General features: G+C 47.6%; 1 protein-coding gene across 1 annotated transcript; it reads right to left on the bottom strand.

Moving 5' to 3' along the window:
• Positions 1–14,033: 14,033 nt before the first annotated feature.
• Positions 14,034–16,802, bottom strand: LOC149359792 (solute carrier family 22 member 7-like). Its single transcript, XM_089567750.1, has one exon. It carries the CDS (start codon positions 16,800–16,802, stop codon positions 14,034–14,036), a length of 2,769 nt encoding a protein of 922 aa, XP_089423876.1.
• Positions 16,803–18,175: the final 1,373 nt, after the last annotated feature.

Raw genomic sequence — 18,175 nt, 5'->3', positions numbered from 1 at the left:
GAACCAAAATATTGAAAAAACGAGAACGCACCCTCAAAAGAAAAATCGCTTCACGTTTGCAGCATCCTTCTTTAAATTCTGCGGCATAAAAATGCTATCACGCACACTCTTTGCAAACGCAACCTCAATATTTGTTTGGGTCCATGCATTTCGCAAATTATAACTTTCTTTTGTGCAGTTCGGGTTCTCTTTTAGGGGACGTCTTGAGCACAATAAAAGGGCGTAGCCGCTTATGCGTCGTCTTCGTGTTAAGCTATCAGCGTGATATCTTGCTCTCCGCAAGTGGGGCGCTAACGGCATGCAATTTCTTGCTGTTTAAATGCTGTTTAGGCAGAAAGTGTGAAGGTTTTCGCGTGCAGAATTAGTAAGAAAAGTTCCTAACGCATACATTAAGTGGTGCTCTCAACGCTGAAGTACGAGGCACTTCGCTGAGGGAAATAAGTAGAAAGCAGACCTTGAAAGCTAAAACATCCTCCGAGTATGTTTTGAGTGCTCACAAAAAGATTGATTAATTTGTGCGGTTTAACATCCCAAAGCGACTCAGGCTATGAAGGACGGCGTAGTGGAGGGCTCCGGAAAATGTCGACATCCGGGGGTTTCTGACGTGCACTGACATCGCACAGCACACGGGCCTCTGGCTTTTCTCCTCCATCGAAATGCGACTGCCGCGGCCGCGATCGAACCCGCTTATTTCGGGTCAGTAGCCGAGCACTATGAACACGGAGCTACCGCGGCGGTCATGCACACAAAATGGCGCCTGGTTTCTTACATGTGTAAATCTGGTGAGCTGTCACTGGAACTAGAGTGTTAAACGTTATTTGCAAACGAGCGAACAGGGTTATTCATTTGCAATAAAAGCGCAATATTTTTAGAATTATTTAATATCTCGTACCTTTACTGCGTATAGTGATAGAGAGACTGCTCATTATAACAGCTGACATTTTAGTGAACATCTTCGAACTTCACTGAGCCTAGTTGCAGTCATTTAAATGGCTTTTGCAAATCTTTCACTGGCCGATTGGCATTCAGTTTGATGACTGGTGACTGAATGAGTGTTTGAAATAGCATTTTTCAATACTATAACTAGCATGGGACGTTATCTAGAGGAGCGGAGTATATTATTGTAATCATAATGAGATTTTAAAAGCTTCTGTTCCTGAACGGCCTGTGAAATGTAAAGTCCAGAGCATCGAGGTTTGATAATTTGAGATATTGGGATATCGTTATAGAAAACTGGAAATAAAGATCTGATCCCGTCAACTCTCCAGGTTTAACTTCTTTTCTTCAACCCAAGTTTTATCAAAATCAGTTCGGCGTTTGCATTCTTAGGAGATTTGTTTCTCCCTAAAATATTTTCAGTTGAAAATAGGAGTTCCGAAAGAAGATGACCTCACTGTTAAAATGGATCACTTCTTTTCACTCTTAGCGTCGACACCAAAAGCACTGCCGGCAGGTGCATTGCATTCTTCCTGCTCGCTAGCTTCCCTAAATAGTCACGCACGAAGGCCCTTGAGACTATTCAGTTTGCCTTTCAACGGCACCAGGCAGGCACGACATAGCTGAGCTGCGATCGCCTGAGGTTGATTTGGACCTAAAAAAATAGGTCCATTTTGAAACCAGGAGCTCTTTTTCTGCCTAGCATGTTATCGGTGTTCTCCTTTTCATAAATCCAAATGGTATCATTTGGAGCACACACCCTTCATAACTTTGCGCCGGGTTCTATTAATCTTCTCGCCAACTCTAGCCGCGTTATTTTTTCGTTTAGGAAAAGGGTGCGGTACGCTTGCATTTACACATGTTTTCTTGTAACCGGTGCTATGTTCACATATCGTTCCATCGCGTTGAACGTTGTCCCATATTTCGTTGCGTGCCCGCTCTGACCTTTACCAAGAAACAAGCGTGGGCGTTTATACGTCGCGTGCTTTGCCCCGAGTTTAGCCCGCCCTCATTACTTTCTGAAAGGCCACGCATAAAATTAACATGAGGGGGTGTTTACAGAATGCCGAAGCCCTGTTACACGAACGAGGTTTTCTTGCATTACGAGTTACCATGCCACTAGGCCCAATCCACGCGATATTCCCAGAACGCAACTTTCTACTATTTATGCCACTATTGCGGCTTTTCACGGCCACTCGTGACACGGCCCCAACATGCACTCGATGCGTTCTAGAGACCTGATTTTGCGTTGGCCTAAAAAGTAGTGAGAGTATCGTGACGTACTTCTAGCGTAAGCTTCCGTCTACAATATATAACTTGATCTCGAATATCATTCATACTCCTCCTGTCTCAATATCTAGTATTGTGCCTAACCGGCAGCAACAAATAGAGCAGATGGGCACAGCAGCGCCCCGTTTTTCGACTGTTCTTTAAAGGTTTTCAAACGTCTCCAACATCTAGCCCACAGCAGTCCACTTCCATTCATGTAGTCCGCTTTTATCTGTAAGGTGCAAAAAAACCGGAAAAAGTATAAAGCTCTCAGATCTGAAACGAACACTTCACGCCTTTTTCTGCTACATCAGTATGAAGAAACGCCTAGGTTCGAGTACGCCGAAGTGAAAGCCGATAAATCACACAAATTGGTCAGGAAAAGTTTTTCTACTGACACGTGCAGGGAGACGCAACTGCAGGACTGTTTATTTATTTTGTGCATTTACAGTACTGCAAAGCTCATTTAGGCCCAGGCAGGAGTGGGATGATGCAAAATATATTGAAAAATAGCACTGAAGTGATTAATAAATGCAAAAAGTTAAACAATGATTCTTGTACGCATGACACGAAGTACACTTGAAGATTGTGCATATTTAAAAGCGTCAAAAATTTCTTTCGGTACCGGATTTCAATTCTCAACTCTGTGCGGAAAAGGCTTCACTTCAGCGCGTTAGTTTTTGCAAAAATACACTCTATAGAAAGGTTGGGATACTGCACAGATATACGTGTCTTTATAATTTTTTTACCTAAGACGGTGTTCCTATGTTTCTCTTGCCGGTCAAGCTGTTTCGGAAGTAAAATATTCGCTGCAATTTTTGATCGCCGTGCTAACGTTGGGAATTAATTTTAAACCATAAACTCAGCGGGTGAGTCAAATACCTAAATTTGGTCAAGATAAACCTGGCAGCCTTTCTGAATATTTCTCTAAACGATCAATATGCTTTTTTATTTAAATACGAGCCCCACATGATGGATTAATACTCTAGCTAGGGGTGTGTAATGATTTTGTTCGCAAGAAACTTATCTTTTTCAATGCTGACGAACATATCTGTGCAAGGTGCCTTCCTCAGTAAAGATCGGAAGGTAAAGTGACATCCCGATCCTCATACTCTTAAGCTGTTTTTTATGCAGGAATTATCAACCTTCTACTATAATGAGCTAATTTATTTTTGGGTGTTGTCCTTAACAGTATCGTTTTATCAAAGTTCAATTACACGTCCCATCCATGGCAGTATTTTTCTACTTATATTATATCTTTTGGTAACTGTCCGTGATCTCAGACATAGGTATTATATTTATAGACAATGCAGTTATCAGCGAAGAGGTTTAGCGACACCAATTTTGGGACTTCTTCAGATAAGTCATTTATAAAAATTTAAAAAAGCAGTGGTCCCAATGCACTTCCCTGCATAACACCAGAAACAGTGAGTACATCAGAAATGTGCTCACTAATATTTACAAGCTCTTCTATGTTGCGTAAGGATGCTCCAGTATACCCAATAAGAAAGTACAGAAGTAAGAAAGTATGTAAGAAAGTACGGAACCTCAGGGACGTAACTGCGGTCAGCGCTACATTTTCTATAAAAGGTATACTTAGGGACGCAATCTCGCTCTGAAAAGGTAGGTTCAACACATTCCGCATTTTACTGCCGTCCGCCTCCAGCTGCCGATGTTTTTCGACTGCTTTAACTGGTTCTTGCTTTACCGGAGAAACCTGCCGAACTTTTGGCGGGAATCTTTATCCAACTAAGGAATATTAAAATTGTTGGATCTCGCATCCTTTTCTTTTGCCGCCAATTGATTCTTGGTCCGTACAAACGTTGAAAAATAAACATGCTCTCTGCTTCAGGAGACCTTTAGCCCTCTGTGTTTATTTTAGTGATTGTGATCTTTTCGCGAACTGCTTTTATAACTGCGCCCACATAAGCGCATTTGCAAAAGGCGGATGCGAAAAGGTCCCACATAAATTGCTGCCCTATCGAGCTGGCATTTCGTTCTCTTGCACTTCGGTTTCTTCAGTTTCTTCTAAATATATAAAGGCGCGTAAAAACGCCAAAGCTTGCGAGAAAATGCGATAAAGAACGCTAATTATACAAGCTGCAAATCAACAAAAAATAATAACACGCAAGGACTCTCCGCAGCCTTTCCGCCCGCGCTCTGTTCTCGTTATCGCCGCAAGCACGCGCCCTTGGTCGTCAGTGGGCGGGGTATAACTTTTTTTTTAGCACTGAGATCTAACGCATGCTGCTTAAAATCCTTGCTAAATTTAAGCTTTCGAAGCCACTCAGGTTTCTTTGAGCATATCTTGTAGAGCGCGTTCCCTCAGTGCGCAAAAAAATTTGATCGAAACTCATAGAGAGAAATAAGACAGCTTTAATTTTCGTTGAAAAGAAAGAAAACAGTCTGCTTGACGTTGATTTTGAGTCCCATTTTGCTGAAATTTGCCCCTGAAAGCTATGCGATAATGCGATGCAAGCACCATGACACATTATAAGCTCTATACATTGAGACATTTCCGTTTAGAGAAACGCACACGCAACGCCTGATGACGAAGCCCAAAGCATAGCGCTTCGGCGGGCCAGACGGTTTGAATAAGTAGCATTTGTGCGCAAACAAAATAAAAAGACAAACTTTTTTCAGAGATAAGTAGTGCGAGCAAGGGAAGAGTTATTTCAGTTCAATAACAAACTGCCGAGAGGGACCTTCTGCCCTGTTTTGCATATCATGGTTTCAGTATATCCTCCTCCAAATTTATTGAGGAGGATATACTGAAACCATGATATGAAACAGATTGCACCAAGTATGTATGACTTGGTGCAATCTGAGTTGTTATCTTTAGGCACTAATTGTGCTGTGAATAGAGCGTGCGAAATTGGAGCGCTCATTGGCCAGAGTGCAATGAAGGCAAAACGCAGAGAGAACGCAGAGAGAACGCAGAGAAAGAATATTTTTGGCATGGATGTTGATGAGTCGCACTTGGTAATATTTTTCAGGAAACGAAAAGTAGTTTAAACTGTTCCGAAAAGTGTCTCATAAGCGACAAAACCTACACGAACTGTGCACGATTTAAACGCGGCGGTAAAAATATAAACGAGAGGGCAGTGTTTCGCAACGACAATGACATTACAACCGATTCCGTAAGGCCCAAGACTTCAAAAACGACCACCAAAAGAGACCCAGGAGAAAAGTAACGATGGGACTGACAGAAAGGAAAGGAGGTACACAGCCGCAAACCAGTTTTTTAGAGTTCGAGAGAGACGAGCAACGCAAACCTTCTGTGCCATTCCGAACGTCCTCTCGGTGCACCCGCATTGGGCGCGTCTGGGAGCACGCCCGTATGTGGGTTCGTATGGTAACGTTTCTTAACTTTCCTCTCACGCCTTCCACTATGTGAGCTTTTTCTCGTGGACTCTCGGCGATTTATTACAGCCTAGACTTTGCGCGTTTCCAGACCTTTCAATATTATGCGAAGCATATTAACGTAGGTTTCGGGCCTTCGCGCGACCGTCACACGCGCGTCACACCGGCTGCAGATGGGGCCTCATATCGCGCCGTCGGTCGCCTCCCGGCGGTGGCCACCATTGACCTTGAAGTGAGATCACATGATGTGACGTCACGTGATGACGTCACACCGGCTGCAGATGGGGCCTCATATCGCGCCGTCGGACGTCGCCCGGCGGAGGCCTCCACGCTTCGGTTTCGCGCCGTCGCGCGCGACGCGGCTGCGGCGCCACCATCGCTGCATCACGTGATATGTGACGTCACGCCAGGGATGAGTAGGCGCGCGCCCGCCGTCGCGTCAGTCTCTGTGCCCGCAACCGCGCCAGCGTCTTTGCACCGGGCGTGTATGCGGTCAAGATGCCTACAAACGCTAAGGACATGCTTCGCATCCACTGGGCTTAACGTTGATAAGCCTCCATTTTTTTTTTTATGATTTCAGCATTGAAGTTCTGCGTTGCTTAAAAAAAATATTTTTACTGCGTACAATTCTTGCGAATTTTTTTGTTGCTGTCGCACAATTCAAGCGTGAAATTCAAGCAAAAAGAACTAAATCTTGGGTAAAAAAATTTTCACCTCAAGAGTGTGTTAGGACTAGCGTGTATTTATCGAGGCGCGCTGCCATCGAGGTGCGCAACGCACCATAAGATCAAGGTGCCGCCTGCCACGAAATGGACAAGGCCACCCAATCTCCGAGCAGACAAAGAGAGAAGCCAACACTTTTTACGACATGGCTTCTCAGAGCAAGGCACACACGACGGAAGACAAGCCAGGCCATAACCTATCCGCATAATTTCCAGAATTCTTCAATGATTCTACTGCGTCATTCTGTCAGTAGGCTGCAGAGTAGCGCAGAAACAGACGTAAAGCCCAGGAACAAAATGCAAGGAGATTAATCATTGTTGTGCCGAAGAGGTTGCCCTCCACTCAACTTGGATGCAGCGAAACAGAACGATATCAGAAATAGAGGAAAACATGAGCAGAGAGAACGAGCCTAAACTACAAGGCACACTTAAGTTCTACGAAAAGCGCCCAGTTCTGTAAACTCCATCTTCTGGAGAAACATTAAATTTACCTGTCTACCTCGTCATCGAGAGCAGGCAAACATGAAATGCATTTCAGAAAAGGCATATCAAACTTTAGAACGTCCACATATGATGGTGGCCTCGCCCAAGACATGGGGATTCCGTTAATACTTTTTTCCTTACCTTTTCATGGCGAGCGACCGTACGCTGTGCTGACTTCCCCGCTTTTGGTGTGTGACGACACGCGTGTCCAGCGCCACCCTCTAGAAAAGAAGAGCTTGCAGCAGCACACGCTATAGATGGTTCTCGCGGTCGACTGCACATTTCCTCTCGTCTATAGCAAACTGATGAAGATAGATGAAGACGGCAATGTGCAGTGAGAGGCTACCTGTTATGCGGTCGGTCCCAGTGGTCTAAGGCAGCTGTACTATCGGGGATAAAAACATGTACTGTCGGGGACCAAAGTGGCATACTCCACGCGGCGGGAGCCGGAGCAATGGAAAACTGCGTTGCAACGCTATCTACAGGCGGCATCTCGGTCCCAGATAGCCAATATGTGACCTTTATTATCAGCAGGCATGTCGCTTGGCTCGTTTCAGTGTTTCAAAAATGCGCTGCTTCCACGACAAGTTAGTTACGCGCGCGGGGGCATTTGATCGCATCATGACGGTGCGCGCGCCGGCTATCAAGCCATATCTCGAACGCGCGTTGGAAAAAAGAAGACACAAAATGAAAAGAGGACCACCAGATTGCAACTGCCGCGGCACCGCTCAGAATTTTGGCGAGCAAAAGCACGAAATGTTCGATGTTCACCGATGTTCGGGAGGCATCACTTGCCACGGCAGTAGGAAATTTTTTGTTTTTACAAGGCCTCTAAAGTGCACCATCGACACGGTTGCCGTGCAGTGGGACTCTGTGGTTATTTTTGCATTGGCCTTATTTGATAACCATTTCCGCAGCTCTCTTGAAAACGAAGGAGGGAAGGAAACCTTCCCGCAATAACGGTGACAGCAACTGCTATACTGCGTTAACGCGAAGGTGGTCTTCTTACGAAGACGAACCACAGGAAAGCCATTTTGTGGCAGTACTTTTCTTAGAACATTTCTCACTTTTCTTCAACTTACGGGTGCAAGAATAGTTTGATGTGCATTCCAGGCTTCTTCCTGATATTCAGCGAGCTCCGGCCGACTCACTCTCTGGTTCCCCTGGTAGATAGAGGGTGTGGTAGATGGTCCTTGGCGGTCCCTTGTTCATTTTGTGATCTCTGGTTCCCCGACGAACATCACCCGGCAGCGCAGTGGCGACCGTGTCACCCCACCTGACAGCACTTCACAGCGACACAAGTCACACAAGTCCTCGCCAAAATCTCGGCGCCAATCACAGTCCCCAACTAGCAGTAGGCATCGCCACCGGCATCACCACCACCGTGGAAGGGAGGACCCCGCCCGGTCACGGTCACAAGAAAGGCACCATCGCAAGCATCATCGGTCACCGCGGCATGAAGTTTTGAAAAGGTAGGAAAAGAAACTTGACTTGAAGGCTAGATACGGAACAGTGCAGTGTCAGAAACTCACAGTTGCTTTTTTTTTGCAGTACTATGCTTGTAGTGAGAGCAAATTTGCATTGGTTTGCAGTCACTGTACAATTGAGTATTGCACTTATGTTGGTTCCTATTGTTTTCTGGTTATTAAGTTTGCCAGCATAAATTAACTTGAAAAGCAGATCATACATTTTACTGAATACCGTCCAAAAACTGTCTCACTGCAGAATTTTCATTTTTAATGTTTCTTATCCCACCTTCTGCTTTCATGCCGTACAGCAAAAGCCCATCACCTGTGAAGAGGTCCGGAACCCGAAGATCACGGTCAAAAAGCACGGGAAATAGAAAGTAGGCAGTCATTATCTATTTTGTACACTAGTTTCACAGTTGTAAATACACTTTGTATGCTACCATAATGTCCAGAGGATTATTTTATTTCTTCATGTGATGCTTTGCAGTGACAGCTCAGGGCAAGGGTTGCAGATTGATGAGGTTGGTGGGTAGTCTGAGGAATACTTTTATACAGCCATTGATGATTCTCATAATCCTTGTTTGCTGGTTAACTCGTCAAATTTGTCATTATTTGCCATTTAACCTGTTAAATTTGCCAGGAGAAGCTCAGCTCTTAACCTACCGCCTAAGCCTAAATCATATTTTCTATTAGCCTGGTATATATCAAAACTTTGAGCAGTTGCTCAAATTTAAGCACTGTCATCTACGGGCATAATATGTTTCGGCCACCAAAAACAAACAAGTTGCATTATTTCTCACTCATTCGACCTTCCGATCCTTTCAAATTAATGCTGTGATCCCGTGACACACCCATGTTTGACAGTAAAAGATCACCCGATAATTTAAATGCATAAGCATGTACAGTACTACTCAGATAACTGCCTTTGCCTTGAGCAGTTATGCACGGATGACCATGGCAACAGCCCAGAGTGAAAGTTCAGCAAAAACCACAAATGCCTGCATTTTAAGAGCACTATACACTCATATAGATCTCAGTCTCATGAAATAAGTGCCTTGAGACCGTGACATGTCTTTTGATTCATCGAAATAAGCCACTTCATGCTTGCTTCAGTTTGGTGTGCTGTTGTTCGAACGCATTTTCTTGAGGAACCGTCAAGACCGCCTTCAAAGTCTCCACAGGGTCCGATATGGTCGGCACACTGCCAAGAAGTGATCCGTGCATACTTGACATGTGGCTGTCTCCTACTGTCTGGCTGGTGAGAGTGACTGTCATTATTTTGCAGCGTCTGCTTGCAGTCTGGGTGATAACACTGGGAACCTGATGCAAGAAAGCTCAATGGTTCTGAGTCTGGCAACACCAGACCGGGACAGCAGCTCAGCTAGCACCGTTCAGGACAGACCAGAGGGCTTACACGCTACCGCTATTCTTCTGTTGTGGCTAAGAAGCTCACGTTTTATGCCACCCGATAAGCGGAAGGGGTCGCATCACATGGTCGCCTTTTGACGAGCAGGTCAGAATACACCTGTCATTTTGTTCTTCGATTCGCTTTCTCAACACTTCTGCCGAATTTCTTCTTCTCAGAATGCTCCGAGCGGCATTCTAGAACGGCGATTAGAATTTCCCATTATAGTAAATGTGTATATCGTAGTGATAGCGCAATAATGACCTGCTAGGTCTGGTTCTGGCGCTAAATTTGCCTAGTACTTTCACCGCTAATGACCACATTCTGGCGTGACCTGGAAATTGTGAATACTGCATTACATTTACTTGACCCATCTCTACAGCAGGCCTTAAGCTTCTGCTATATTCAGAATTTTTTTTTAGGTGTGAGCTGTTATACAGAGTAAATTTCGAGAATTCGCATGGATGAAGTCCGTCCAGTGTTGCTGATCGAAGCGACCAGTAGCGAGGTGAGGTAACGAATAGAGAGGCTGCAATAAAAGAAAGAAGGTAATTAGGAGGAGAAAATGGAGGAATGCTGTTACCGGCTGAGTGATTGAAAGGAGGACTTCATGCAGTGATTCCGCCCTCTGTGAAGGCCATCGGTCTCGTGAACCGGTTTAACCGGTTCCCCTCGTTGCAACAGCCCCGAAGTGCTCGATGAGAGGGAGCTCAGCCGAGATTGCCTCTGCATGGTGGCCTGAGAAACGAATTAAAGAGAAAAACAAGCCGATGGTAGTGGGGCAATCACTTTTCTTTTGTTAGTATTCTCGAGAGCGAAAAAAAAATAAAATAAAGAGAGTCCATACAAGCACAGCTTTGTCAGGTTTAAAGCAGATACAAAATAAATTAAAAGGACGCTCGTTACACTCCTGCTCATGAGGCTGGCTGTCGACAGGACCCAGTTGGGCTTGATGTTGAGCGCGGAACGGCAGATGATGAAGACCTCGCGAACCTCGCTTCATCGAGAGCGGTGCCAGGGACAACACGTAGAGGGCGAACCTTCAATTTCCTGAACACTCGCTGGTGTTAAACGAGCAGGTCTGAAACAAGAGCGTAGGTAGCGCTAACCCGAGCAGCCACCGCCACCCAGCCGCTGGCTCAAGCTGATTATTTAACTGGCCTTGTTTATTTCCTAGTTTAGCAATTTTTTTCATAGAAGCTTTGTGCCGTCAGCTTTCTTTCGTTTGTTTGTTTGCTTCCTTGCTTGTTCCAGTATAAATCTATTCACCACCACCGTCTCAGCTGAAAGAATACTGAAGCGAAATAGGGACCTATTTCCCGCCTTTACATATTTTTGCGCAGAATGGGCTTATCTAGTCTGCTAGGTTCCGCATCTTCTGCCCTAAGTAGCTTGATTCCAAATAGGATATCAACAACACTCGTTTGTTTCCTGGCTAATTTGGCTGTCTTCTTGTCTCTTAAAGCTAAAAAAAATAACTTTTTAAAATTGAAAATTGGTTTTCGGGGAAAGGAGATGGCACCGTAATTGTTTCACATCTTCGTCCACACCCTAATCACACCATAAAGGGAGGGAGAAAGGTGGGAGTTAAAGAAGAAAGAGGTGCAGTAGTGTAGGGCTCCTGAATAATTTGGACCACCTGAGGATCTTTAAACAGACTATGTAACAAATTAATTGAGATTACGTAAAGCAGGTGCGAGATAGGCATTCCATCACTCGTCACCCAAGCGCAAGAATTTTTGAGCTAGCATCAATAACAACGAAGTTGTAGACGATTAAAAAATACGCTCCCCCCCCCCCCCTCAGCTCGTATACGTGGGGCAACAGAAGAAAATAAAGAAAACAGCTCTGGAGCTCTGACGTCATTGCTTCCGTGGGTCCAGCGAATGACAGCGCGTGGCGGCCTGCCGACGTCACGGGACTAGTGACGTCTATTTTTACTATTTTTGAGTTTCAAAATCGGTCACTACGAGGACACCAATCGGCCTGCGAATTTTAAAAAACACGGTTTTTAAAAATCCGTAATCAATTGCCGGCTCAGCTCTGAAGACTCATACTTTTGGTTTGAATGCTTCTTAGCGTCATTTCCAAGGACTGAAAACATTCACAAGCGACTTTTAATTCGTTGCATGGTCCCTTTAACGTACACTGACATCACACAGCCACTGACGTCTTTTGCGTTTCGCCTCCATCGAAATGTGGCCGCCGCGGTCGGGTTCGAACCTGGGAACTCTGGCTCAGTAGCTGAGCGCCCTAACCACTGAGCCGCTGCATCGGTGTTAATACAATTTATAGTCCACTATCCTTTACGAAAGCCAGCTTAGTCTTCAGATTGACTGATGTCGAAATTTTGCTGTACTTCTATTCGCGATTACTTTCTAAATGCCTTGTATAAAACAGAAAATAATATTGGAGGGGACACTTAAGCTCCTCCTGAACGTCTTCACTACCAGTGTACACATTTCTGGATAGTAATTTAGAAGTGCCTTACGCATTCAAATATCCCAACGCTGCAAGGACAGGTCATGGTTCATCTGCTGTCAGAGAGGTGCTGCGTCCTCTCCTCTGCACCACTGCTTAAAAACATCGAAATAGCGAGTTCCTGCTCGCGCGGGATGGAATGACCTAGGTGTGTTCTTTTTAATTTGTTTATTGCTGTATATTTAATTAATTTAATTCAGTTGTTACGGCACTCTGCTGCTGGCCCGAAAGACGCAGGTTCGATCCCGGTCGTGGCGGTCACATATTGATAGAGGCGAAATTTAGAGGCCGGTGTACTGTGCGATGTCACTGCAAGTTAAAGATCTCCAGGTGGTCGAAATTTCCGGAGCCCTTCACTACGGCGTCTCTCATAGCCTGAGTCGCTTTTGGACGTTAAAACCCCATAAACTAAATTTTATATTAATTGCACCATATAAAAAAACTGCTAGACTGTGTTCATAACTTATGGCCGCATTTAAGAACGGAGCTTTTCTACTAGAATTAATGGGTCAGTGCCCATATACGTGGAATTGTTCATTCTCGACTTTACATTCATAGATCCCTGGCAGTCGTCATACCACTCGTGGCGCAGTTGTACAGCGGTTAAAAGGACAATAAGGAGAGGTCTATCAATTTTTTTTGTTAGCAAAATCTAGTAAATTACTGATTGTTTGCGAGCGGTTGCTCAGAAAAGAAACCCCAGTTTCACCAGCCCCATCGGTAGAAGCATCCCCCATCGATGTAGCGCATCGCTTAAATTAAGGACAGGGCAGTGAGAAATGGAAAGAAAAATGATAAATGTAACGTTCGGAGACTGGCAGAGGGCAGAGTGGGTCACGGATCGAACAGGGGTTAATGAACTCCTTGTCGAAATCAAGTGCAAGAAATGGGCTTGGGCAGGGCATGTAATCCGAAGGCATGGTCCTCAATGGTAACGCAGTGGATTCCAAGGGAAGGGAAGCGTAGCAGGGGAGGCAGAAGGTTAGGTGGATAGATAAGAGAAGTTTACAGGGATAGAGTTGGCCTACCAGCCCTCCCCTATTTTCAAATATGATGTTGGCGTTGTGGCTATCATAATAAATATGCAAATATTTCAACGATTCAAAATAGCAGTTTATTTCCCCCTTCTCAGTTTCAAAGAGCAAGCGCATGCAGCCACCCAACACAGTAAACATTTCAACCTTTTTTCCAGAGGAAAGATGGAGTCTCTGTATTGCAATGTGCACGTGCTTTCAACTCTCATTTTATGCTTGGGAGCTGCATACTTCGGCCCTCTCTGCAGCGTTGGGCGTGAGAACTATAACGGACGCTGTCATCCTCGTCCATAGACGAAGGGCCTATGCCTTCGTGACGCATCTCCTAGGCAGAGAATTAGCGGCCAGACGTTACAGCCTCGATCGGAGTAAGGCACTCATATACTCCGTAGACCTTGAACGGTACATAACACAAATCACATAAGCATCGAAAGGCGGGCCTTCTTAGCTGGTGAATACTAAGTTCCGTCCAAGCTCAGTTTCATCATTTGGCAATCGTCCCGATATTAAGGCGTAGGCACACACGTGTCAAAAAAGTACCTGGAATCTTCTCACTCCAACGTTCAGTCAAACCGAAGAGCGAAGCCGTCTGTTATTCTACATGGGCTATAACTCGTAAAAAAGGTCGTGGGACAAAAGTTCCCGCGGTATACGGTTTTTCTACACTTCAATCCTCAGTACCAAATCTGAAGTTCAAGCAGCATGTGCATTTTGCTCTCTGACATTCTAGTCGCCATAAATGGCTATGAAAACATTAATAAAGCTGATTGTCAAGTAGTTTAGAGAGTCTGAAAAGGGCAGCGAAAGCGAAAATAGCGGAGAGACAAAGAAAAGTTAACCTGTCCTGCAGGAAAAAGTGACTTGAGTCCACTCATCGCTTGTCGAGCGGCACAGGTTTATCGCGCATGCGTCGCCCTTGGGACGCGGTGTTGGTGATCGTGTCAGCAAGAGCCGGCATTGTTTCCGGCGGCGAGATCTCGAACGGCTCGTCGGACAACAGGTCTGGCAGCGTCGAGCACTCCTTGGCGTCCGGCAGGCGTAGCGCGAAGACGGCTGCGGTGACACACAGCAAGGCCACCACGCTCAGCGAGGCCGAGGAGACCGGAAGCAGACCAAGGTAGACGGCCAGAGGTGTGGCGATGCTGGCCGCAGTTGAGAAACACGTGCACAGCGCCAGTCCCGAGCAGCGCACTACCGTAGGGTAAACCTCGGCAGTGTACAGCGTACCGATGGCCTGCGAAGCGTCGACGCTCACAATCGCCGTCAGGAGGAAGGCCGCGGTGAGAACGACGTCGTCATCGCTAAGCGTCGTGGCCATCAGGCAGGCGGCCGCCCCGAAGAAAAGTGCCCCAGCCTGCGAAGTCCTGCGACCCAGGCGCGCAGCGGACACTATTGCGACCAACTCGGATGGGAAGGACAGCAGCGCCGACAGCACCAGCAAGGTTGCCGGGTAGAAATCTAGGTAGTGGATCTTCAGAGACGCCGCTTGCCAGGCGAACGCGGTCACTGTCCAGTAGTAGTACAGGATGACGCTGTTCCACCAGTCGCCCCGTACGCGCAGCCCCTCGCAGCAACCGACATCGGGAGCACTATCCGAGCAGCCCCGTTCTAGGTTGCGCCGCGCGCGTGCCCACTGCTGGCGTACTTCGAACAGGTTCTCGCCGTTTAGAGTGGCGGCGTGCAGGATGACTGCTTCAGCCTCTTCTATGTGAGTCTGGGCTAGAAGCCAGCGCGGAGACTCTACCAAATGCGCAAAGAAGACCAGCATCACGAAGCAGGGCAGCATGCTGATCAGCTGGAGGACGTACCAGCTGAACTGCAACCACATCAGGGCTGCAGCGATGATAGCGCCGAAAACCTTGCCCATCATTACTGTCATCGAGTACAGCGTGCGTCGTTCAGGCGCCAGCACTTCCACCACGAGCACGAAGCTGGTGTTGAAAAGCGTGTTAGTGGCAGCTCCCAGAAGGAATCGCATGGTGAGGAAGCTGTTCAGGATGGCAGGGAACAGGATGACCACGCCGGCAGCCTGGAGCGCTACAGCAGAGAACTGCATTACTGGCTTGCGGCCCAGCCGGTCCGCCAGAGGCCCGGAGACAAGCAGTGCGCAGATGGCCCCCATCCCGAAGGCAGAGCAGCTCAGCGGCATGTACCACGCCCTTTCGCACACCAGATCGAACTCCTGGACGAGGGACAGGCCGTAGGTGGAGGGCTCATACTCCCAGCTCGTGCAGGGCACCGTGGTGGCATCCGTTGAGTTCAACTCCGCGTACATGCGGCATTGGCTGTAGCGGCCGTCCGCGGTGAGTGGTATCATCTGGCGCTTCCATTGCTCGAGCGATATGTTGCGCATGTTCTTGGGCCTGGCGCACCAGTGGTCGACTTCGTGCTGGGCGATCTGCAGCGGCAGCGTGTGGAAGGGCAGCAGGAACGCGGCCAGCAGGCCGAAGTGAAACGTGACCGTCTGGAAGGGACCATGCCTGCCCGCCAGCAGCGAAGCATCTTCGCGTCGCGAATAGCTGGCCGCTCCTCCAGTAGTAGGCGGCGGCTGACCGGGGTCGTGCTGCAAGGTCATCATAGAAGTGCGTGACACAGAGCGCCTGTTATGTGCTGATGACGGATAGCTGTCCTGCAGATCGCGCTGCTGGTCTCGCCGAGGTTGCTGGGGTGACGACAGGCTCTCGGGGGGCCTTGTCTGCTCATCGGATCCCATGCCTGATGGCGCTGTGATCGCATGTGCCACACTGACCTGCCGCTGAGGCAGCCGAGTCTGGCTGGGGCTGCTCCAGGTGGCGCGTAGGCGGTTCAGCAGAGGGTACAAAAACCGCTTACCCCTCTCTCTCCACTCGCCGGAAATTGCCCGTAAGGCCGTCAGCTCCCGCATGGAAGTTCTTCCCGTCACAGCCGTCGGGTAGGACCCACCCGCCTGCGGGGGTAGGTCAGCAAATTGGAAGTTCGTCGGCTGCAGATATTCACGCGGAGACAATGTCGGTTGAGGCAGCGGTTGAGGCGGCGACGTCGCATATGAGCTGGGAATTGGATACACCGCAGCCTGCGACGCTAAGGACGGAATGCCAACTTGTGTTTGCGGAGCGGTAGAGAAGATTGTTGTGGAGTAGCTTGATCCCGGTGGCGAAGTTGGCGCTCGCGCTTCACTAGACGGCGGCAGTGCATTTGGCAGTGGCAGCGGTGGAGGAAGCGGAGACTGCATGGACAGAGGTACGGTAGCGCCAAAGGCTGCTGGTGCCTGCGTCGAAGCCGTAGGCAGCAGGGGCGTCTGTATCGGCATCGATGCGGCTGCTTGGGTCCCTGTGAGCAGCGGCTTCCTCTCGGTGACGCTGCTCTGCACTGGTGGTGGCGGGGGCGGCATCTCGGATGGCGGGGTCCGGAAATCCTCAAATGTACGCTCCCGCTTAGGGCCGGGTCGCCGCAGCTTCGAATTCCTGGGCATCCTTGGGTGAAGGTACTTGACGGCGACTGCAGTACGCGTTCTCCTCCAGAAGGTTGTCTTAGCCTGAAGCGGACAGCTGAAGGCCGAGGCTGCTCGTTCGGAAAACGTTCTTCTTCTGGCGCACGAGAGCGGCGCGCGACCTCGAGGCTCTCCTCGCTCGTCGTCTTTCTTGCCGTCACTTGTCGCCATCACACCGCGAGAACACTGCTGTATCTTCAACAAAATTAATGAGGATGAGGGAAACTGTTTTTGCATGCAGTACAAAAGACGGTGGGTGCCCGTATGAATTAAGGACCCAATGCAGTCAAACTGCATTGCATCCGTCCCTTTCTAGAATTTATTCGGTAACTTTTTCATGTTTGGTCATTTAACGTCACTGAACGATTGAGGTTAGCTTATGTTTGTTATTTCTCTGGCATAAAAATAAAAGATGACATCATAGATGAGGTTAAAAATTTGTTTATTACTAGCTTTCGATATGTCGGCGGACTATCAGGGGATCGCGCGAGGCAGACAGATCAGACAAAACTGCCGGAAACCTGTCACGTCTTATGGATATCTTGGCAACTGCTTCTAGTCCGCTACAAAACGCGCCACCTTTCCCAGGAACGTATCCTGGTGTAGCTGCGGCCCTGACAACATAGTAAACGAGGTCTAAAGTCTAAACTTCTTTTGCTGCTGTTGCAGACAAATATTTATTCGACTGTCTCCAACGTGCAGGAGATGCTGCAGGAGCAAACAAAGCAGCAACGAGAAACGCACAAAATTAAGACTAATAAAGTTCACGTGAAAATCAATAGCGATAATCCGGCTGATGATGATGATCATGGTGAATGAAAAAAAATCAGGGGGGCACTTTGTTGACCTAAAGTGCGGTGAGGTGAAAGCCTTTGCGTTTGGCAGGTTTCTGTCTTATTCGACGCCTTTCTGCAAACACTCTTCAGCGTGCTAGACAAGGAGAACTACACATGCGTTGGCAACAAGTAGCGTAGCCATTAACACGCTCGGCTGCGGAACGGAAGGATGGTGGTTCGAATCTCACCGTGCATAAAGATTTTCTTTCTGATCTCACTAGAAAAGCGTGACCCTCTGCTGACAACCTTCTCCTCATAACTTTTCGACGACAACGATGAGGCATTAAAGGTTTTGCCTTAAAAACGCGCCAGATAGCACATCGCAGAGTTCCTCACCCTCTACCCGTGCCATTTACGCTACCTCTTCCTAGCTCCCCCTCGCCCTCACTGATATTCCTACTCATGAGAATACTGTTAAAGTCGCCCCACAAGCATAAATGCCCAACTCAGCTTGTTACACGCAAGAAAAGCTGCTACACTCGCGGACAGCTTTCTGTGGTTATGCAGTGGAAGCTACGAGGGCGAGGCGCAAGTCTTTCACAAGCACGCTCTGATCACGCGCTCACGAGGGAGAGATAATAGGCTTTTAAACTGGCGGCGAGCGCTCGTAGCTTCCACTGGATAGTCCCAGAAAACTGTATTGACCTTTTCACGACTCCCGGGAAAACAAGTTTTCTGGGATGTAGGCAGAACGTGGGGTAGCTTAAT

The sequence above is a fragment of the Amblyomma mixtum genome, chromosome 2, assembly GCF_055824585.1.
Source record: "Amblyomma mixtum isolate Tamu chromosome 2, ASM5582458v1, whole genome shotgun sequence".
Classification (NCBI taxonomy): Eukaryota; Metazoa; Arthropoda; class Arachnida; order Ixodida; family Ixodidae; genus Amblyomma; species Amblyomma mixtum.
This window is presented reverse-complemented; position numbering and strand designations above follow the sequence as displayed.